Raw genomic sequence first — 21,368 nt, forward strand, 5'->3', positions numbered from 1 at the left:
CTTATCACAAAGTTCCTGTTGGGAATATGGCAGCTGTCCCCAAGTCCTGACTGCTGTGTGTGGGCTGCACGTTTGTGGTTAACTTTCTCCGTTTGGAGAGTGACTGGGAGCCCTGTGGGGAGTGAGCGCCAGCCTGGCACACAGGTGTAGTGGCTAGCGGGCCATAGGTGCGATTAACAAGCCATTTTGGAATAAATGAATGTGCTAATGGGTGAATGGCATTGGGGAAAGAGGGAGCCCATCTGGGCTGAGCATTGCAATCCTGGGGTCTTCTCCCAACTGTGTCACAAAGTGCCACAAAGTCACTGTGTGCCCTCTCTGAGACTCAGCTTCCTCTTATGTGAAGTGGGGTTTGCAAACTTTCTAAATCCATTTTGAAGAAAATGTGCTGTTGTGTGGAAGCTTAATGTGACACAGATGTGGGAAGATGCCTTGGCTGAAGTGGTCCTGGGAGCCTGAGCCTGTGTCCCCCCACCTCCCCATTCCATCTGGGCCCCGAGGCGTGTCCCCAGACCCCAGGGCTCCCAGGATCACAGTTTGGAACCCTCTGGACCTGGAGGCACAAGACTTACTGGAAAGCCCCAGTAATCCGGTGAACCTGGTATTTGCACCAGGCCCATGGGAACAGAGCAGAACCGGGAAGCGTGCGTGGTCACCTGATTTACGACAGAGGCGGCTCCACTGAAATTCAGAGAGGAAAGGGTGGTCGGTTCACCAACCACTGCTGGGGTAATTGGATATCCACTCGGAAAACAGAAAGAGCCTGATCCCTGCCTCACACCATACACAGAGTGAGTGGAGATGCATCCAAGACCTATGTGTGAAAGTGAAATGTGAAACTTCCAGAGCAGTGCTGTGCCCGGACGTTTCTGTGAGGATGCAAGTGCTCTGTGTCCGTGTTACCCAGCACGGTGGCTGCCGGCTGCATGTGGCCGTTGAGCACTTGAGATGTGACTATTGCAACCGAGGGACTAAATCTTAAATTTTATTTTAAGTGAATTTAAACTTTACTTAAAATAGCCACATGTGGCTGGTGGCTACTGCATTGAACAGTACGGTTCTAGAAAACACAGGGGACTCGCTTTATGGCCTGCGGGTGGGTGAAGCTTTCAACAGGACATAAAAGTTGGGCTGGGGTTAAGACTGACAAGTCAGACGCAGGTGCCGTGAGGCTGGGGCTGCTCTGCCCTGAGGCCAGCCCTCCCCCGCTTGGCCCATTTAGGTCAAGGTCGGGGTCTGCTTTGTCTCTGCAGAGCTGAGGACCCAGCGCGTGTGGGCAGCCGGCCTGGATGCGCAGGAAGGTGCCCGTGGCACGGTGAGCGAGGCCTGCCCGCCGGGGCTGTGCAGACCCCGCGTTGCCCATGGAGCTGCAGGCGCCGGGGGCCTAGGCCCACGGGGAGCTGTCAGCAGCTAGATGCCCCCCAGGCCCTGGGGTCTCCCGAGTGGCCTGGGCCAGCGCGCCAAGGGTAGAGGATGCCGGCCAAGGGGTGCTACTTCCTTAACGAGGGCGAGGAGGTTCCGGACCAAGACGCGCTCTACGAGAAGTACCGGCTCACCAGCCAGCACGGGCCGCTGCTGCTCACGCTCCTGTTGGTGGCCCTCTCTGCCTGCGTGGCCCTCATCGTCATCGCCTTCAGCCACGGGGTGAGTGCGGGCAGCCCCACCCTGACACTTTGTGGCGTTGTCGTCTGGGCCTGGGCTTGCTGCTCTGTGCGAAGTCGTGGAGCACATTGAGGCTGGTGAAAGGCAGGTTTCTAATCTTTATTTAATTTTGAAGTCCAGCGTGGTTTTAGATATGACATTAACTTGGCCAAATAAATTACCCTCATTTTTCTCCACGATGAAACTTGGTTCTACTGAAGACCTGAGTCAGGGTGGCCTGTGTCTCTCTGCCCTCACGTCGCGTACCATGGCAGACATCACTAGTCAATCCCCTCACTCCCCACCGAACCTGGCTGTGGACTCAGCATCCTTCTTAACACAGCTCCCCAGGCAGAGCCCGCTGACATTGTCTCTGACCTCGTGAACCTCTGCTCAGTCATTAGGAGTCAGGAGCAGTGTCCTCCTCTCCAGGTGGCCTTCCAAGGCTTTGCCTGTGCATAAGCCCCACCCTGTGCTCCTGCCCTCAGGCCTGTCACCTGCAGCAGTGCACAGCCAGCTCCGCCTCGCGGGGGTGGGTGGAGGCGATGGCATTGCCAGGCTGGGCTGTGGAGGATGCCCAGGCTCCTGAGGGGACTGGTGAGGGGTGGTCGTAGCAGAGATGACAGCACAAAGCAAGGCCTGAGGGTGAGGAAGAACCGGGTGTTAGCGGGAGCACTGGCGTCCCCCACGTGGAGGATGTCAGAGGAGAGGCTGGTCACGGCAGCTGGGCAGCTGACCCGGGCAGGCTTCCTGGAGGAGGCGGTGCCCCGCTGGGGAAAGCAGAGTGATGTCTGTGCCTTCTGCCCCACCCAGGACCCCTCCGGACAGCAGGCCGTGCTGGGCACGGCGTTCTTCGCGCTCGCCGTGTTCGTGGCCCTCTGCGTGCTGGTGTACGTCGAGAGCCTGCTGCGGCGCTGGCTCAGCGCCTGGGCGCTGCTCGCCTGGGCCTGCCTGGTGGCGCTGGGCTACGTGCTGGTGTTCGACTCGTGGATGAAGGCAGCCTGTGCATGGGACCAGGTAACAGGGTGGGGGACCCTGGCGCTGGGGGCCGATGTCGCCGGCCAGCGCGCACTCAGCAGCTGCTGCCCGTGTTGGGCCGCGGGGCCCTTCTGGAGAACGGGCCGGTGTTTGGGGTGCTGCCACGGGCCCTTCCTGGGCCACACACCGTGGCTCTGGCTTAGGATGGGCCCTGGGCTGCTGTTGTCCCTGTCATCCTCCGGACTGATGGGGCTGGGGTGGGGAGAGTGTCCACTTGGCTGTCTGGCTGTGGCACTTTGGGGTGGGCCCTCGTTTGGTTGGAGACGACACAGCCCCAGCTCCAAGGGGCGCGAAGGCACGACCGGGCTCCTGTGCCGGGAGAGGTGAGGGGTCGGGCCTGGGCGCCGGCGGGACAAGCAGGCCCCGCTGCCCCCCACCCCCGCCCTCCTCTGTGCTGCCTCGGTCGGGGCGCGGCCCCCCGGCTGGGCAGAGAGGGCCGTGGCTGCTCACTCCGAAGCTTGGCCGAGCCGGCTGAAAGAGCGCCCTCCTCAGTGAGCTTCAGCCCCAGGCTCGAGCCGCACCGGCCTGGCCGATCACTAGGCCCAGCCCTGGGTGGCCACTGTCACCAAGTAGTGGCACGGTCTGACCGGTGGCCTGGGTCCTATGACCGCTCCTGCCGCTGCTGGGGTGGGCGGGTGAGGCCCACGGAAGCTACAGAGAGCAGGTGGCCGTGGGCCGCGGGGTGAGTGGCAGCGGCCAGGGCGGGGGGCTGCACGGTCGCAGGCAGCCGGTGGTCATGACCAGTCTTGCGGAGGGAGAGCCACGGGGCAGGGGGTGCCAGGTGGGAGCACCCTGGGTCACAAGGGGCATGGAGTCTCACTCCTGGGGGGCTCAGCCTTGGCCACCGAGAGACACATTTTGACGTTTTTTGGCCCCTTGTGTGTCTGTAGCAGCGTCTCGCGTGCAGGGGAGAGGTGAGGGCCGACCTCAGGACACAGGGTCCTGGGTGGGCTGGTTTGGGAGCCAAAGGGCTTAGGATTTGGGTTTCTGGGGTCGCCCCAGAAGACGGGAGGCTGTGGGGCCCCCACCATCAGCTCGTCCCAGCCTACGTCCCGGGCCTGGGGCCGCGTGGCTGGGCCCCGAGCTCACGGCGCCCCGTCCCCAGGTGCCCTTCTTCCTGTTCATCGTCTTCGTGGTGTACACGCTGCTGCCCTTCAGCATGCGGGGCGCCGTCGCCGTGGGGACCGTCTCCACCGCCTCCCACCTCCTGGTGCTCGGCGCCCTGACGGGGGCCTTCACGTCGCCCAGCGTGCAGGCGGGACTGCAGGTGAGGGCGGGGGGGCGGGGGGGACGGGCTGAGGCCGCTGGGGAGGCCCGCGTGGGTGACTCGGGCCTGGAGGCCCCGGAGCGGCGTGTGCGGACAGCGGCCAGGCCAGGCTTCTGCGGCCGGGCTCCCCGGGCTCCCCGCGGCCTTCGCAGGGGCACTGCCGGGTGGTCCCGCTGCCCAGGCTCCTCTCTTCCTCCCCGGAGCCCCGTCCCGACAGGGCTGGGAGTATTCCAGGACACGTGTCTTGTGACTTTGTGCTGAGTAAACCTTTTATTCGTGATTAGTGGGGACTTAAAGATGTGTTTTCCTCCAGACTGGGTCTCGGTGTCCTCCCCGGGGGCGGAGGCAGGAGCGCGGGGCAGCCGGCCGGGCACTCTGGCTTCCGTGACTGGTCTCAGCACTGCCCTGGGCCCTGGGCCCTGGGCCCTGCGGGGTGGCTGCCTCTGCCTCCCGGCTTTCCGGTGCCCGGGCCCCACTGGGCAGGGCAAGTGCCCGGGGGATGCGGAGAGGGGCCCGCGTCCCGATCCTGTAGGCCTGGTGACTCACGAGGAGACCAGCCCCTGCCTGGGCCTCAGTTTCCCTGCCTGTCCTAGGAAGAGTGCCAGCCAGAGCGGTTTGGGGGTTGGGGAATGGGGCGGGTACCGTCACCAGCCTGCCCAGGGGCTGGTGCCCAGGGCACGCGGGCCAGGCTGAACGCTGAGCCCCGCTCCTGGCTGAACCGCAGCTGCTGGCCAACGCCGTCGTCCTCCTGTGCGGGAACCTCACGGGCGCCTTCCACAAGCACCAGATGCAGGACGCCGCCCGCGACCTCTTCACCTACACCGTGAGGTGCATCCAGGTCCGCCGCAAGCTGCGCATCGAGAAGCGCCAGCAGGTGGGGCCCTGCCCGTCCTCCCGGCCCGTCCCTCCAGGCCCCCCGGTCCTCACCTGCACGGGCCCTGCCCTTGCTCTCGCTGCTGGACATGAGGCACGTGGCAAGCAGCTGTGTGCGTGCCGTGCACGGCCGGACGCCCACAGGGCCCACCCCGGGGTCGGGAGGGGTAACCAGCACCTGTACGCCTGACTCCGCCTCCCTGGGTGGTTTCATGCCCGGCCTGCGTCCCTGGCGGGGCAGGGAAGGCTGCAGCAGCCCCAGGTTGCCCACCCACCAGCTCCGCCACCCAGCTGAAAGAGAGGACATTCTCACCCAGCCCGAGTCCCAGGGGCTGCTGGGGACGTGGGGGATGGGTGCCCAGCTGGCTTGGTAGCAGGACGTGAGCCCGCAGAGATGGGGACATGGAGGGCAGAACGCATAGGTGGGCAGGGCGGACAGAGGCCAGGGAGGCCGGGCCCGTGGCCCGATGCCACCCCGCCGGCCCCCACCCGTCCCCCTGGTCTGCCCCCCCTGCGCCCAGGAGAACCTGCTGCTGTCTGTGCTGCCGGCCCACATCTCCATGGGCATGAAGCTGGCCATCATCGAGCGGCTCAAGGAGCACGGGGACCGCCGCTACATGCCCGACAACAACTTCCACAGCCTCTACGTCAAGCGGCACCAGAACGTGAGGTGGGCAGTGGCCCAGGGGCCGTGCCCGTGTGACTGTGTCTCCCGGGGGCCTGGCCCAGCCCCGCCCAGCAGGCGGCCTCCCTGCTCTATCTGGGGGCTCAGACCCCCGGCCACACAGGACTGCGGAGAGGGCGCCCCTCTGGCCCCAGGTCAATCCAGGTCCCTCCCCGGGCCTCAGTCTCCCCTTTTGTTTCTTCAGCGATAGGATCAGATCAGGGTCTTAAACTGGAGAACTCAGATTGGTGTTGGGGAAGGTCCAGTGCCTCCAGAATTGTAAAACTCTGTGAGCAAACATGATTGTTGGGAAGGAAGGGGTCCTTCCAGATGGTTCTCAGAGTGGTGCAGGACCTCCAAAAGGAGGTGAAGCCCCCTATGGCTCAGTGACGAGGAGCCCCCTAGTTCTGACACTGTCCTTGGCTGATTCAAAGGGGCTGGCTGCTTGAATGAACTGACCTGAGTTAAGTATAGATGTGGTACTATGAACAGTTCAGTGTACATGTGGGCACTGTGAGGTGTTAAGTCTAGATGTGAATACTGTGAGCTGTTAGTGTAGATCTGGGCACTGTGAGCTGTTAAGTGTAGATGTGGGTACTGTGAACTAATCCTGGGTCCTCTACCAGAAGAGTCAGTATTACATCTGAGGCTGGCCCGCTGCTTTTTGGCCGGGCTATGGATGGTCCATGAGCTCACAGACTTTGGAGCCCAGAGATCTGGTGCAAATTAAAGTTCTTGGCCTCCCAGCAAGTCTCGACCTCCCTGAACCTCAGTTTGCTCATCTGTAGGATAGGAGTCCTGCAGGGGTTGTGTGAGCGCTCTGTGTAAAGCACTGGGCGTGGAGGCTGGCTTGAGGGAGCAGGGAGTCACATTCGCCAGGGAGTTTAGTCCCGAAGTCTGTGTTTAAGGTGAATTTCCAGCTGCTGGAAAGGAGAGAGGAGTCTGAGCTGCCTGTGGGAGCAGCACACAGCCGTCTGTGGTGTTGGGGACGCGGTGGGGGTCTGAGGGCACCTGCAGGCTCCGGGGTTTGCTCCATTTGCTTCATTATGAAGCTCCGGAACTTTAATTTGTCTTTATGGCCGGAGCGTCTCTCCGTGCCTGCGGAGGCTGAGGAATCGCAAAGGGGGTTGGGCTGCAGCCCAGTGGGCTCCCGGGGGCTCTGCATGGTCTCCCGTGCTCGGTCGCCTGGGCTCCTGCCACCCAGCTTCCAGGGACCGGGCTCTGACACTCGCCCCGGCCCCGTCCCACCTGCAGCATCCTCTATGCCGACATCGTGGGGTTTACGCGGCTGGCCAGCGACTGCTCCCCCAAGGAGTTGGTGGTGGTGCTGAACGAGCTCTTCGGCAAGTTCGACCAGATTGCCAAGGTGAGCCGGCCGGGGGGTACGCGGGTAAAGCCAGGCCACGCGCCCTGCATCCGCGGGGCTTGGGATGGGGGGCCGTGGCTGACTTCTGGCATCCAGCCCAAAAATGCTTCCGAGCACCCTGTGGCAGAGGTGGGGGTTGAGTGGTGGCCAAGGCAGCCAGAGTCCTGTCCCCCGGAGTGGGAGGCTGGCGGGGGGACTGACGGTACACGCTGGAGGAGCTGGGAGGGCTGCCTGGAGGAGGAGCTGGCTTCATCCTCCCATGCAAGGGCGGCAGCCTGGCACTCGCCTGGGAGCTCAGGAGGACTGTGGATCCCGGCCCTGCCAGGTGAGTCATGAGCACGTTTGAAGTCTGAGGGACCCACAAAGAGGGCCCAGGAGGAAAGGCAGCAGTTCCGGGCGGAGGGAGCAGCAGGTGTGAAAGCTCCGTGTGCCCGCAGGATGCACATGGCTCGGTGTGCGAGCAAGAGTGTGAGGGGGACAAGGTCACAAGGTTCCAGGACGTGAGGACTGGGACTTGTCCTGGGGATGCTGGGGAGCGTGGCAGGTGCCAGGCAGGGCAGGGCATAGGGCAGGGAGGGTTTTCGTTAGTGGCCCACTCGGCCCCGAGACCCGCTGAGCACCAGGCCCTGAGCTGTGGGGCCTCGGCCTGCCCTCGGCGTGCTCCCGGCCTGTGTGTCGTGTTTGCAGAGGAGCGAGGGGCCGGGGGCCTGGGGAGCACCTGGCCCAGCCTCTGTGGTCAGGGCAGGCTCCCTGGAAGAAGCGGCTGCCAAGTAGAGACTGAAGTGTGTGGTTTAAGGCAGTGGCTCCTTCTCGGCTGTGCATTTGAATCACATCGAAAGCTTAAATGAAACACCAACACCACTGCCCGCGCCCTTCAGGGTTTTCAGGAGCCCTCCCAGGTGACTCTGTTCAGAGAATCAGTGGTCTAGAACTTTATGGGAGACAAGTTCTGGCCCCACTCTGGGAACGATTTCTCATGATCAGAGCTGCTCAATCCTAGGAGGGACTAGGGGTTGGCTCCACATTGCAGGGGGAAAGCTCCCCATCACAGGGGGTAACCAAGCTGCTGTAGGACACCACTGGCCAGGGGTGCTCTGGAGAGCTGTCCCATCCTGGGTTCCATGGACTGAGTGACTCAGAGGGCCTGTCTAGCCCGGGCCCTGCCTTCAGGAGCAGGAGCTGTGTGACTTCCACACTAGCCGCTGGGAGCCCCCAGAGGGTGGGCCGTAGTGAGGCAGGGGCCTGAGTCTCGGGCTGCAGCTGGCCCTTTCCCTACCATGAAGGCCTTTGCCCGCCTGAACGTGGCCTTCCTGGCCCAGCAGGCCTGCGAGGCGTGGCCCCATGGTACACGTGGGGACAGGGAGGCTGCGGCAGGGCCAGCTTCCCAGCCGGAGAGTCTGGTCCCCAGACAGGGCTGGTCCCAGCCTTTTTCCCTGTCAGTGACCACATTCCAGAACTGTAGCCGCCTCTTTCAGAGGTGTCCGTGCTGCCTGTGGGCTCAGGGACCTCCCCGCTCTCTGACACGCAGGAACCTGTCGGCCAGTGAAGGAACAGCCTGGGGAGTGTCGCTGGGGCGGCCCTGTGCCTGGCCGAAGGGAGATAGGGACCTGCTTTCTAGGAAAGCCACTGTCCCGTGTCCCTCCAGCCACTCAGAACTCAGCCAGCGCCAGACGGGCCCCAGCAGAAACCATCTGGCCCACACTCAGATGGAGCAGTTGGGGGAGGGCGCGGAGGGGCCGTTCACAAAGGCTGCAGGGAAACCGCAGGCCGAGCTGGTCTGTCCCGGGGCCTGGGTGGGCACGGGAGGGCACAGGCGCGGGCCGGGCTCTAGACCTGCAGCAGACGGTGTTCCAGGGGCAGGGCTGGCCCTAGAGACCCCGCAGGAGGGAGCCCCCGTGGCTCCCTCCCCACCAGAAGCGAGAGCGAGGCCACCTGCCAGTCCGTGAGGGTCGCTGCGGGGCGGGCGGGGCCGGAGAGGGAAGGCAGGTGTCTGCGCTCGGCCCCTCAGACTCCCTCGTGCTGCCGCCGCCCTTGCTGAGGACACGGAGGGTCCAGTGGCTGCTGCACCCTCTCAGGCGGAACCTCAGCCAGCCATCCACTGGCGTTTTCCTCTGAGACCCCAGGCCCACCCTCCTCCAGCTCCCCGCTCCCCGCTCCCCAGTCCCCACCCCCAAGCCCCAGTAGCCCGGCCATCTCTTGGGTCACCTTGGCACCTGCCAACCCCTTGGCTTATGGCACCTGCTAGCTCGGTCCTGTCTCCCCCGCCCACTCCACTTCAGCCACCCTGGCTGCCTTGCCGTGTCTCAGACGGCCCCCTGGCCTCAGGGCCTTGGCACGGGCCTGGAGTGCCCTTCCGCCAGGTGCTGGCCCGCTGGCTCTCCTGGCCCCTTGGGGTCTTTGCTCGAAGGCGGCCTTCTCTGGCCTCCCGGGAACGTCTCTCCCGTCCCGGGCCTCACGTTTCTCCTGAGCACTGATCGCTGGTGGGCATGCCGTCGGTGTCATCTGTCTAGTTTGGCGTCCCACCCTCCCGTCCGCACGTGGGCTTCATTCTGTTCACTGCTCTGTCCCCTGCCTGGCCCAGGGCCCGGTGTGCGGTCGGCACTCACATATCACAGGGACAAAGGAAACAAAGGCAGCCCCTCCCCCGGGGACACCCGCTCTCACCCCATGCTTGGCTTGGGGTCCCTCCTGGAGAGGCTGCGTGTCCCCAGTTCTTTTGCCAGGCCCCAAGCTGCCCCCGGTGGCTGGCAGGAGACAGCCCCTGCTGGGAGGGAGCCGGGCTCACCCTGGGCTGGGGGAGGTGGCCGGCGAGTGTGGCCCCCGCCCCGGCCCTTCACAGACCCGGCCTCTCCCTGCCCCCAGGCCCACGAGTGCATGCGGATCAAGATCCTGGGCGACTGCTACTACTGCGTGTCCGGCCTGCCCGTGTCGCTGCCCACGCATGCACGGAACTGCGTGAAGATGGGGCTGGACATGTGCGAGGCCATTAAGTAGGTGCAGAGCGGGCTGGGCTCTGGGGACCCTCCCTCTTCCCAGTGCGGTGGGGATGTGGGGTCCCGTTGTACAGATGAGGGAGCTGAGGCTCGGGGTGACAGTGGCTTGCCTGGACCACTCAGCATGCTGGGGGGTCTGCACCCCGGCTGTCTGTGTCTCCCGGGTCTGCCTGTGGCTCCGAGTCCTGGGGGGCCTTTCAGAAGCCCGGAGCTGGGTGGGTGAGGACAGGGTGGTGGGCTCGTTCCCGCCAGGGTGCGTCTCAGCAGCAGGAGGACGTTGCGGGGTCCGCTGAGTCCCACGCCCCTCTGCTGGCTGCAGCCCCTGGGAAGATGCCGGGTCGGGGGACTGACCCTCAGGCTGCAGGGGACCATGGCCTCCTGGGCTCCGGCCCGCCAGCGTCCAGCTCCCGCGAGGTTCTCGGTGGCGCTGTTGGAAGAACTTGCTGTGCAGCGGGTGGTGGAGGCGCGGGGGGCTGGGCCAGACTGACCGGCGCTGGGGACAGCGCATGGCGCGGAGGGGCTGCCTGGAGGTGCAGCTCCGGGTGCGAGTCCAGCCCCAGCTCTTCCCGCCTCCCGAGTCTTGCTGGAAATAGCGGTTTTGCCAGGAGGACCCTGGCCGGAGTTGGGGGGGTCTGGCTCTGCACCGCTGCCTGGTGGCCCTGGGCAGGTCCCCAACCCCGTAACATGCGAAGGTTGTACAGGCCCCGCTGCTTCCCGGCTTCGGCCCCGGCAGGCCGGGTCTGTCCCCAGCCGTGTCAGTGGACACGTGCCGGCCGCTCCCCTGGGCCCCACACACCTGTCACAGGGACGCAGAGGCCTGCTGGTGTTTGGGGGTGCCCTTGCATCCGGGAAGCTCTAACTTGGGGCTCCTCGTGCTGAGCAGTGCCAGCAACTGCCGGGGCTCCTGTTCCCCAGAGATTGGGGAGCACAGAAGCCCCCAGGGGCTGGCCCTGTGTTTCTTGTCCACGCTGGGTTTTGGGTGGTGCCTGGGCCCCCTCTGGAGACCCCAGAAGCCTTTTTTTAAACATCTTTTTACATTTCAGCGTATTCCGGGGGTACAGATGTTTAGGTCACGTATGTTGTCTCTGCCCCGCCCGAGTCAGAGCTTCAGGCATGTCCACCCCCAGACGGTGTGCACCGCGCCCGGCCCAGCAGCCTGTCAGGCAGGGGAAGGCCCCAGCGATGGCATTTGAGGCCCATCAGCACGAGCTGCAGCGACCCCACACCCCCATGCCACGCCCACACCCGGGCCTCCAGCCTCTCCAGGGTTTGGGGTACCCCCTGCACCCCTGACCAGGGTCGGTGACCTGGCCGCCCCGCCCAGGCAGGTGCGGGAGGCAACAGGTGTGGACATCAACATGCGCGTGGGCATCCACTCGGGGAACGTGCTGTGCGGTGTCATCGGGCTGCGCAAGTGGCAGTACGACGTGTGGTCCCACGACGTGTCCCTGGCCAACAGGATGGAGGCGGCCGGAGTCCCTGGGTGAGGCCCGGAGCCCGGCGGGGCAGCAGGGCTCAGAGGCCAGGGCGGACTCGGGGTCTGGGTGGGGTCAGGTGTGGAGCAAGGGGATGAAATCAGTGACCTCACAGGGGGCGTGCCCGGCCCCGCCTGGGCTGCCTGCTGTGCGTCCCCAGGTGGGTGCCAGCCCTCTCTGGGCCTGCTGCTCTGCCTGACTTGGGTGTCCCCCAGCCGCGTGCACATCACAGAGGCGACGCTGAACCACCTGGACAAGGCGTACGAGGTGGAGGACGGGCACGGGCAGGAGCGCGACCCCTACCTGAAGGAGCTGAACATCCGCACCTACCTGGTCATCGACCCCCGGGTACGAGGGCTCAGATGCAGCAAGCTGGGGGCCTGCGGGGCTGGGCTGTCCTGGGGAACACGGGGACCCCCTCGCCCAGTGGAGGGAGAGTGTTTTTCTTCTCCAGGCTGTGGGAGGTGGGGAAGGGGCCTGCCCGGGGCAGGAGAGAGCTCCCCGTCGCTGGGGGTATTCTAGGCACCAAGGAACGATTGCCCTGGGCCTCAGCATGCTTTTCTGTGCGATGGGAGTGACTCCAGGGCCTGCCCCGGGGAAGGAGCTCACCCGGGCAGGCCCTCAGCGTACCCAGCGCATCGTGAGCGCTCGATGAGTAATAGTCGCTATTAGTTTATTTTCCGTGAGGTTGTTACTAATCTCCCAGATTCTCAAAAGACACATTTTCAAAACATGCTTTGGACAAGACTCAAGAAGGTAGGGCATGGCCAAGGGGCCCCTGGGCAGGGACCTCTGTGTGTCCCGGGCTCGGACCTGCGTGTCCGCCTGGCCAGCTCAGGGCCCTGCGGTGGGGGAGGCTGCTCCGCTGCTCCGAGTGAGTGGGGGGCCAGGTGGTGCCCCCAACTCCGGCCTGGCTGCTGCCCGCCCCGGGCCTGCGTGGGGGAGGCCAGCTCGTCTGGCCGCCGCTCCGTGAATCATCCTGAAGCTTGCTCATCCTTGGGGCTTGCTCAAGAATGTCGGCCCGCACGCTTTCCAGCTAGCTCCCTGTCGCTTGGCCTGGCTGTGCCTCGGGGCTGCTCCGACTGCCAGGCCGGGGCCGGGGCCGAGGCCCAGTCTGGGGGGCACCCCGCACGCTGCAGGCCTGGGTATGGCCTGCCTGTGTCCCCTTTGGGCTTCATCCTGCCACCGCTCCCCAGGGCCCCCACGACACCGTGCGCCATCCAGGCTGAGTTAGCAGCGGGGAAAGGTCTGCCCGGGTGTCGGGGTCCCGCTGCACCCTCCTCCTGCCCCTCGCCCTGGACCCCAGGCCCTGGGCCCAGCCACAGCCCCTTCCTGAGCTCTCCTGTCCCCACTCACCCGCCCCGGCCTCACCACCCCTCAACCGCCCTGCTCTTGGCCGCCTGGTCCCTGTGCCCAGGACACTCCTGCCCCTGCCAGGGCCCGTTTACCCTGTTTCCTTGTTTACTGTCAGCTGAGCTCCACGGGCTGGGCCCCTCCAGGCTGTGCCCGTGCCGGCCGGGTGCTGGCGGGGCAGGAGCGCAGGTGGCTCTGGAATGAGTGGAGTGGAGCCCTCCCCGGGGGCAGCCCCAGCCCCCGGCCCCCCCGCGGGGCTGAGTGGGGCGCGTGGAGCTCAGGCTGCGGGCAGACTCCGTGTCACATGCACGGCGGATGCTGTCTCGGCACCAGCGCCTGCCCCGCGGCCTGCGTTTCACCCGGCGGTTCTGTCCTCTTACCTTGATTGGCTCAGGCAGTTGGAGATTCGAAAGGCAGGAAGGGCAGTTGGAGGTTTTCCTCGCATCCCCTCGCAGCCAGCGCACCCCCGAGGGGCCGGAGTCTCTTGCACAGAGATTTCATGCGCAGAGTGACCTGGGGGCGCCTCCCGCTCAGCGGGGGTCCCTCGCCGAGCTCCCCGCTGCTGGCCCGGGCTGTTCCCGTCTGTGCACACGGTGTCCCGTGGTGTGGGGTCCCGTGCGGCTCCTGTCTGGGGACCTCCGTGGCTCCGTGAGTGAGCACGTGTGGGGGTGCGGGCGCCTGTGGGCCGGATGGAGGTCGCAGGTACCCGCTGTGGCTCCCGCTGGTTCCCACGCCCGTTCTGAACAGGTGTGTGTTTACTCAGAAATGATGGATATTTTTAATTAAATTTTTTTTTTTAATAGAGCTGAGGTCTTGCTGTGTTGCCCAGGCTGGTCTTGAACTCCTGGGCTCCGGCGATCCTCCCGTCTCGGCCCCCCAGAGTGCTGGGTACAGGCGTGAGCCCATGCCTGGCCGTGGCGGATCTTTAGTGCGAGCGTACGGTTGTTTTTATTTCTCAGGGAGCTGGGGTGTCTGACAGTGGCCGTGAACCTGAGTGGCTGGGTGCTGTGCAGGCAGGTTGCTGACCATGGCGGAACAGACAGAGAAACCTGCCCCCCCACCCCCCTAGATTGCTCCCTTTAGGGCCCGGCACATTCCTCCCGCCCTGGGACCCTCACCACATGCCGAATTCCACGTGGTTCCCTCAGGCTGGGCAGACAGGTGCAGCTAAAATGTTAAAAATGTTTCCATCCCAAAAGGAGGCTAGAAGTTTCCAGGGAAGTTGCCGTGTGGCATAGCGAGTGTTTGTGGCTTGCAGGGGTCCCCAGGACACAGAATTCCTGGAGGGCAGGAGAAGTTTGGGGGGCTGAGGGGACACTCAGCAGACCCCAAGATGGCACAAGCTCATCTTCCTCGTCCCTGCCCTTTCCCGTCCTGCCTGGCCACCCTGACTGGGGAGCCTCAGGCAGACTTGAGGGGTCTCAGGCTCGGCGGCCTTAGTGGAGGAGGCAGGGCTGGCCCCGCATTCTGGGCTGGCTAAGCCACCGAGTCCCTGGCATGGTGCTGGGCCATGTATGCATGTGGCAGGTGACGGAGACGTGCCATCGTGGTTGGGGGCCACTGAAGTGCACACCCCCAGTGCTGGTCCCCTCTTCCCCCCTGCTGTCCCCGCAGGCAGGAGAAACAGGTGCTGGCCACGTGGCGGGTGGGGCGGGACGCCTGTGACTTCTCTGGGCACTGTCACCCCAGGGTGGCTCCATGGGGAGGGGCTGAGGGGGTTCAGGCCCCAAGGCCTGTGGTTCCAGGGAGCCTCCCGGGGCGCTGGGGGGACTTGGTGCTGCCTCTCTCCCTGGGGAGGCGGAGGGGAGTCCGGGCTGTGCGTGGTGGCGTGTGGCTGCCAGCGGGCAGGCATGGGGCGGGACCTGGGTCCCCTACAGCTGGCCCGAGGGCGTCAGGCTCCAGCCGGCCCGGGGGCAGCTGCACTCCGAGGGACCCAGGGCTGGGAAGGCTTTTTGCCGGTTTTCTGCTCGCGGGATCTGCCAGTGCCCTGGGCAGCGTTATGTTTCTGGGAGAGCCGGGTGGGGGTGGCGTCCCCTCCCGGGCTGAGAGGGGAGGGTGGCACAGGCCCGTGTCCCGTCTGCCCGCAGAGCCAGCAGCCGCCCCAGCCCAGCCAGCACCTGCCCAGGCCCAAGGGGGACGCGGCGGCGCTGAAGATGCGGGCATCCGTCCGCGTGACGCGCTATCTCGAGTCCTGGGGGGCGGCGCGGCCGTTTGCGCACCTCAGCCACCGTGCGAGCGTGAGCAGCAGCGAGACCCCTGTCCCCAATGGGCAGAGGACGAAGGTAGGTCCCCCTGCCACCCGGAGAGCTGGGGCTCGGGGCCCTGAGCAGGGGCAGCAGAGCGGAAGCCGCGGCCTGCGTTCCTCCTCCATAAGTGGTCACAGCCTCGCCCGGCCTCCCTCGGGGGCTGCAGGGGAAGCGGAGGTGTTTGGAGAGTGGTCCAGGGTGGCCAGGAATGTCCCTGCCCTCCCCAGCCCCCAGCCCGTGCTCAGCTGTGGTCCAGGCTGACACCGAGGACCGAGTGCCAGAGCAGCTACGCCCAGCCCCGGCGTGGACTTCGGGGCCCAGCGTCCTGGGGAATAACCGTGTCCTTGTCTCCCTTACCTTTCAGGCCATTCCCCTGCGGCACCGCCGGACCCCTGACAGGTACGTGTGCTGCCCTCCCCTCTGCCAGGCTGTGCCCTGCCCTCCTGGCCGAGCCTGCCGCAGCCACTTCCTCCAGGCAGGCTGCCCTGACTGGCCTCTGCAGAGGTCGCCACGGTTCCAGTCACAGCATTGCTGGGAGCCAGAACTTCCTGGTCCCTGGCTCTTAAGGATGGCCATGAGTGGACATGTGTCATGTGCGGGTCGCTGGGGCTGGTGGGAGGGAAGGAGGTGTTGGAGGATGTGCTGGTCTCGATGCCACCCTGTGGGTGCAGCAGACGAGGCCTCAGGCTGGGGCTGGGGCTCTGCCAGCTGGGCGATGCTGGGCAATGCTGGGTCTTCACGTGCCCTCTCTGGGCCTCGATGGGACCCACCGATTGCTTCACCATCCTGCACAAGGCTCTGGGACCCCCATCAGGGACCTGGTGACCTCACCATGGTTCTTTCCCACCCCCTGCCTCTGGGCTAGCGGCTGTGGGGTCCCTGGGTGATGCGGTTGGGCTGTCCCATTCCAGGATCGCGTCCCCCAAGGGGCGGTCAGAGGACGACTCATACGATGATGAGATGCTGTCGGCCATCGAGGGGCTCAGCTCTACGAGGTGAGACCCCTGAGACCTCTGCCCCCCCAAATGGATACCCCCCATATGGGCAGGCCCGCCGTGGGCCCAGATAGCTCTTCCCCTCCCCGACGCTGCCCCTGAAGGTGCCGCCAGCCCCCGTCTCCACCGCTGCCGCCCCCCCCAGGCCCTGCTGCTCCAAGTCTGACGACTTCCACACCTTCGGGTCCATCTTCCTGGAGAAGGGCTTCGAGCGCGAGGTGAGGGCTCCTGGGCCAACGCCGCCAGCCCAGAAGAGCGTGGGGTCCCTGGGGCGCGAGGGAGGGTCGCGGGAGGTCTCTGCAGCTGCCCTGGGGCCAGGCGGGGCTCGGGGCGGTGCCGGCCTGGCTCTCCCGCGGGCCGCCTCCGCCTCCTCCACCTCCTCCACCCGAAATGCCCCGTTAGAGATTTGCCTGGGGGGGTGGCGGGAGGCTGCCTCTCCCTCGAGTGCCCACGGCCCTGCCCTGCCCTGCCCGGCCTGGCTCTGCCCTGCCCTCCCTGCCCTGCCCTGCCTGCCCTGCCTGGCTCTGCCCTCCCTGCCCTCCCTGCCCGGCTCTGCCCTGCCCTGCCCTCCCTGCCCGGCTCTGCCCTGCCCTGCCCTGCCCTCCCTGCCCGGCTCTGCCCTGCCCTGCCCTGCCCTCCCTGCCCGGCTCTGCCCTGCCCTGCCCTGCCCTCCCTGCCCGGCTCAGGCTGACGAGACGAGAACCTGCAGCTCAGGGTCTGTGTCGAAGGCACCTGACGGTTCTCCCATCTGGCTGCTACGACAATGAGCTTTTTGTGCCAGTCGTGACCGGTTCTTTACTGAGCGCCCCCTGGGTGCTGGCAGCGTCCCAGGCACGCGTGTTGTACCGTTCAGCCCTCACGTGGTTGGCCAGGGCGGGCGCTGCTCCCCCACTTCCCAGAAAGGAGACTGCGGCTCTCAGGGGCTTCGGAGCCCGTCCTCAGCCTCTGCTGTGGCCCCGGTGTTGGGACCCCTCGCCCCGCTCAGCCAGAGCAAATGGTGGCCCGTGTCCAGGACTTGGGGGGCTTCCTCTTGCTGGGGCTCCCTGAGTTGGGGACTCCCCATGTGAGCGGGTCACCGGGACACCAGCCTGGCGGGCTTTCTGCTGGCTGCGTGACGGGCAGGCTGTGTGGCCGAGGCCTCTGGGCCCGTTTCCGCACCTGCAGTGCGAGCCCCTGGGGCACCCGTGGGTGTGTGGGGGCGCAGCATGGGCCCAGCCTCCCCCTCATGGGGGCGAGGACAGTCTTGGGAGCTCAGACTTGGTCCCCATCTGTGGACTTGGGGCCAGGAGCTTTGCAGGGACTTTGGAAATAGTCACAGACCTGAATGAAAGTTACTACATGTAACATCACCTGGAACACGAGGGGTCTGAGCTGTTTTTTTAAGCTGATGAACTTGAGCTGGGGCAGTGGCCTGCAGGTGGCCCCTCATGGTCCCTGTCGCCCCTAGTACCGCCTGGCGCCCATCCCCCGGGCCCGCCACGACTTCGCCTGTGCCGGCCTCGTGTTCGTCTGCGTCCTGCTCGTCCACGTCTTGCTGATGCCCAGGTCAGTTGGGAGGGGAGGAGGCTCGAGCCAGCTGCGGTCCTGGCCAGGAGGGGCGGTGACCCAGGTGGGACCCACCAGAGCCCCTGCAAGGAGCCGAGTGATTGGGCTGGGGGCGCTGGCTGGCTTGAGGTCCCTGCCGCCGGGCCAGGGTCGTGGCTGCACACCTGGGTCACCGATGCTGCTTTTTAATGGAATGTGCTTGTACCGCAGGCTCCTCCGCCCCCTAGTGCCTCTCCCTTTCTCAGTCACCTGCTGTGTGGCCTGTTGGCATTTTAGCTGGTGACCCTCGCCTTAGCTTTTGGAGTCCTAGAAGGGCAACCTCCGAAAACCGCAGGCAGCATCACCTCCCTGTTACGTGTGGGGACCTTGAGCCTCGGAGGGTTAATGTTTGTCCAGGTGGCACTGCCTGGAACGGGAGTCCCTGAGACTCCCCTCTGGCTCCTGGCCCTGTTGGTGGGGCACAGGGCTGGGGGTAAGGTCAGCCACGTGGTAGTTTCTAGAAGGGCAGTTAGGCCAAAGGGTTGACCAAGATTCTAATTTTGGCTGTGCTTAATAAAGACAAAGGAGAGAACACTCGTGCATAATTTTTACCTGCCAGATGCGCGTCTAAGGGCTGCACAGGCGTGACTCGTTTCTTATGTACTTGGTCCCAAAAGGGAGACAGGATGTTGACCTTGATCTCCATGTTTTGGCCGGGCCTGTGTGTTACTAGTGGGGCAGTTGGACCACAGTCCTCATTCTCAAGGACCCCCTTTGCTGTGGGCAGCATGGCAGGTGGGGAGGGGACAGGTGGCTGGAAGCCAGACAATTGGGGTGACGGGAGGGGTCCTGGGCAGATGACTCGCTGGAACTTAGGTTTTTTCCTCTTCTCCAGGACAGCGGCTCTGGGGGTGTCCTTCGGGCTGGTGGCCTGTGTGCTGGGGCTGGTGCTGGGCCTGTGCTTTGCCAGTGAGCCCTCGGTGAGTGGGCGGCCCTGTCTCCCGAGTGAGCCCCTGGCTCTGCCTTGGGGACAGTTTGCTGAGTGCCCTGGAGGCCTCTCCCGAGGGTCCTGCATCCTCGGGCCTCCTTGTCCCGGCTGCTGGCTCTCGGTGACGCGACCCCGTCACTCCACAGAGGTGCTGCCCAGCCCGCGGAGCGCTGCGCACCGTCTCCGAGAGGGTGGAGGCGTGGCCCCTGCTGAGGCTGTCCCTGGCCGTCCTGACCATCGGCAGCGTGCTCACCGTTGCCATCGTCAACCTGGTCGGTCCTGCCCCCGCCGCCGCCTCCTGGGTGGGGGGAGCCAGTCTCTGGCGCTGGGGGTCTCGAGTCCAGAACCCGTGTCGCCCTGATCGCTGCTCTCCCGGCGTGGTGGGCGCCCCCGAGGCCCCCTGCAGGCCGGGGCTCCTGCCCTTTGGTTTTCACGTGAGGACTTTGGGCACCTGGAGAGCCTAAGTGGCCGGCCCTGTCTTGAGCCTCCACAACGTCCTGACGTCCTGTTCCTTCTTCAGGGCCCCTGAGGAGGCCCCACTGGCCCCTCTGAGACTCAGTTTCCTCCCCTGGCCCTGCTGGCGTGCTCGCTGCCGCAGAAAGCAAGGTCCCCTGGGGAGAAGGGCCCCGGCCCCGGGCTTGAGGCAGCCCCCGATGCCCTGGGCGTGTCCGCCCGGTCAGGTTACGGTTTCGCGGTTCTCTCCCTCTGTGCGAAGCCGGGGCAGCTGCTCACGGCCGTGCCCAGAGTGAGCCTGGCGGGAAACGTCAGCTCCGTCTCACTCCGTGTCCCCGTGCCCGGGGCCGCCCTGACGGGGGCCTGTCTCCTCTGCAGCCACTGACGCCTTTCCCCGCCCTGGAGCTGCCCGACGGCAACGGGACGAGCCTGCAGGACGTGAGCGGTGGGGAGAGGACCCTGTGCGTGCGCCTCCTCCCGGTGAGCGTGTCCCCGGCCCACCCCTGGGTGCTTGGGTCCTCACTCGACCGCTCCTGCCAGGGGCTGCGGCCGAGCTGAAGCCCCTGACCCTGAGCCCGAGACCGCAGGGTGTGCGGGAGTGGGCGGAGAGCAGGGCCCAGCCAGGCCGAGCCGAGCCCTGTCCCGGGGACAGTCTGGGTCTCGGCGTGTGGCCTAAGCTGTGTGGGGTGTGCCGGGACAGGGACAAGCCTCCGCTGTGCCGGTGGGTGTCCCGTGCTCACTTCTGCGGCAGGCCCCTCCATTTTACCCACGAGTAAGTGGGGCCCAGGGGGCTTAGCCAGTTGGCGTCGTGGGTGGTGACGCCAGCCCCGGGCCCCAGGCAGGCTGGCCAAGCATCCAGGCCCGGCGTGGCCTCGCGGATGAGCACGATGAGGGCTCTGGGACTGAAGGGGGCAGCAGTGAACTGAGCTGGTGTCTAAAGGGCAGGAGGTTCTGAGACGGGGAGAGGGCAGTGTGAGGGGAAGCTGAGGGCTGTGGGGGGAACAGTGGGTCTCAGCTGGTTTGTGTCATGGGGAGGGTGGGAGGGGGAGGGGAGATGAAGCCAGAGAGGCAGGTGTGACCTGGATCAGGGAGCAGCGGGAATGCCAGGGGGAAGAATGTGGCCTTTATTCTGAGGGCAGTGGGGAGCCACAGCATGATCTTGAGCAGGAGAGATGCACTTGGGGTGGGGCCAGCTTGCGGCAGGACTCGGGAGACAGGCTGTGGAGGAGGCGACGCCTTGACTTTTGTCATGGCCGCTGCACCTGCACCCGTTTACTTCCGGAAGAAGCACTACAGTAAAATCAGCGTAAGGCTGGGAACTTAGATCTCACTGCCTGCTCTTTGTTGAAACGGGAGGTCCCCACGGCGGGAGCGCGATGCCGACACCCGGGCTCAGGGCCGAAGGGGACTCTGAGCGTAGGTGGGTTAGTGCTAACGCGTGTCTCCCTTTGGTGACTGCCGGGCCTGCGGCGTGCCTCTTGGTGACCGGAGACGGTGGGGTGACCCTTGCCACCCTGGTAACCTCCCCCTGCCCCCAGTATTATGCCTGCAGCTGCGTCCTAGGCTTCATCGCCTGCTCCGTCTTCCTGCGGATGAGCCTGGAGCCGAAAGTCGTGCTGTTGACCGTGGCCCTGGTGGCCTACCTGGTGCTCTTCAACCTGTCCCCGTGCTGGCAGCAGGACTGCTGTGGCCACGTCCTGGGCAACCTCACCAACAGCACCGGCCCCCTCAGGTGGGGCCCGCCGCCCCCGTGCCCTGCTCTGAGCTGGCGCCTGCACGGCCTGGCGCTTTGTACGCACGCCCTGGGGACGGCGCGCCTCGCGGGCGGGGTGGGCAGAGGGCGTGGCTTTCCTTTCACAGAAGGGACAGTGACGTGGCCAGGTCCTCTGGCTCCAGCGCGCGGAGCTGAGGCGCGTGGCTCCTCTGCAGGTGCTTGGGGAAGTTCCCGGCCGACAGAGGCAGGCTGGGGGCAGGCGGGCGCCCCAGCTTCGCTCAGCCCCTCTCTGTGGGCCGCGTCCCGGGTCTCCGGCTCTGAAAGGAGCAGTTGCTCCGGCCTCTCCCTGCACAGGTGGTGACGCCGAGGCACAGGGAGGCTTGTGTGTGTGGCTCTGGGGCCTGGGCCCCACGTGGGTTGAGGAGGGGGCCTGGCTGCCCTCGAACTGAAGGCCAGAAGCCTGGGGACCCGGAACAGCAGCTGCTCTGGGTGTGGCTCACACCCCGCAGCCCTCACGCTGGTCCCCAAGTCCCCGGCCCTGCCCTGCCCTGTTCCCTGGGAGCAGCTCTTGGCCACCTGGCCAGGGCTGACTGTCATTCAGGGGGAGCTCAGAGGTCCCCGGGAGGGCTCCCCCACCTCCCCACCCTCCCCCGTTCCTTTACGCCCTGAAGTGTCTTGTCTTCGTCCCTCGTTCGAACGTGTTCTGCCTCTTCCGTGGGTGCGCTCTTCTCGGGGGAGAGTGACGTGAAGTGGCAGGTCAGGTCGGTGGGCGCTGGCA

The 21,368-nt window shown here is 65.6% G+C and overlaps 1 protein-coding gene across 13 annotated transcripts in view; it reads left to right on the forward strand.

The window, feature by feature from the left end:
* ADCY7 (adenylate cyclase 7) overlaps positions 1–21,368 on the forward strand; it is a 57,619-nt gene that overhangs the window by 32,130 nt on the left and 4,121 nt on the right. For 7 of the 13 annotated variants that reach the window (XR_006730511.1, XR_006730510.1, XM_045534013.1 and 4 more), the window contains exons 2-20: positions 615–791; positions 1,254–1,644; positions 2,455–2,658; positions 3,785–3,946; positions 4,671–4,820; positions 5,341–5,489; positions 6,738–6,849; positions 9,712–9,839; positions 11,167–11,325; positions 11,533–11,665; positions 14,758–14,952; positions 15,281–15,315; positions 15,828–15,911; positions 16,057–16,129; positions 17,359–17,456; positions 18,331–18,415; positions 18,570–18,695; positions 19,255–19,356; positions 20,415–20,608. Coding sequence is in view for 11 of the 13 variants with exons in the window: in XM_045534013.1 (XP_045389969.1) it covers positions 1,474–1,644; positions 2,455–2,658; positions 3,785–3,946; positions 4,671–4,820; positions 5,341–5,489; positions 6,738–6,849; positions 9,712–9,839; positions 11,167–11,325; positions 11,533–11,665; positions 14,758–14,952; positions 15,281–15,315; positions 15,828–15,911; positions 16,057–16,129; positions 17,359–17,456; positions 18,331–18,415; positions 18,570–18,695; positions 19,255–19,356; positions 20,415–20,608 (2,360 nt within the window). In the remaining 2 variants the exon portion in view is untranslated. Of the gene's footprint in view, positions 1–614; positions 792–1,222; positions 1,645–2,454; positions 2,659–3,784; positions 3,947–4,670; positions 4,821–5,340; positions 5,490–6,737; positions 6,850–9,711; positions 9,840–11,166; positions 11,326–11,532; positions 11,666–14,757; positions 14,953–15,280; positions 15,316–15,827; positions 15,912–16,056; positions 16,130–17,358; positions 17,457–18,330; positions 18,416–18,569; positions 18,696–19,254; positions 19,357–20,414; positions 20,609–21,368 lie in introns of all 13 variants that reach the window. The other 6 variants (XM_045534015.1, XM_045534018.1, XM_045534014.1 and 3 more) reach the window with 3 other exon arrangements.

The sequence above is a fragment of the Lemur catta genome, chromosome 20, assembly GCF_020740605.2.
Source record: "Lemur catta isolate mLemCat1 chromosome 20, mLemCat1.pri, whole genome shotgun sequence".
Taxonomy (NCBI): domain Eukaryota; kingdom Metazoa; phylum Chordata; class Mammalia; order Primates; family Lemuridae; genus Lemur; species Lemur catta.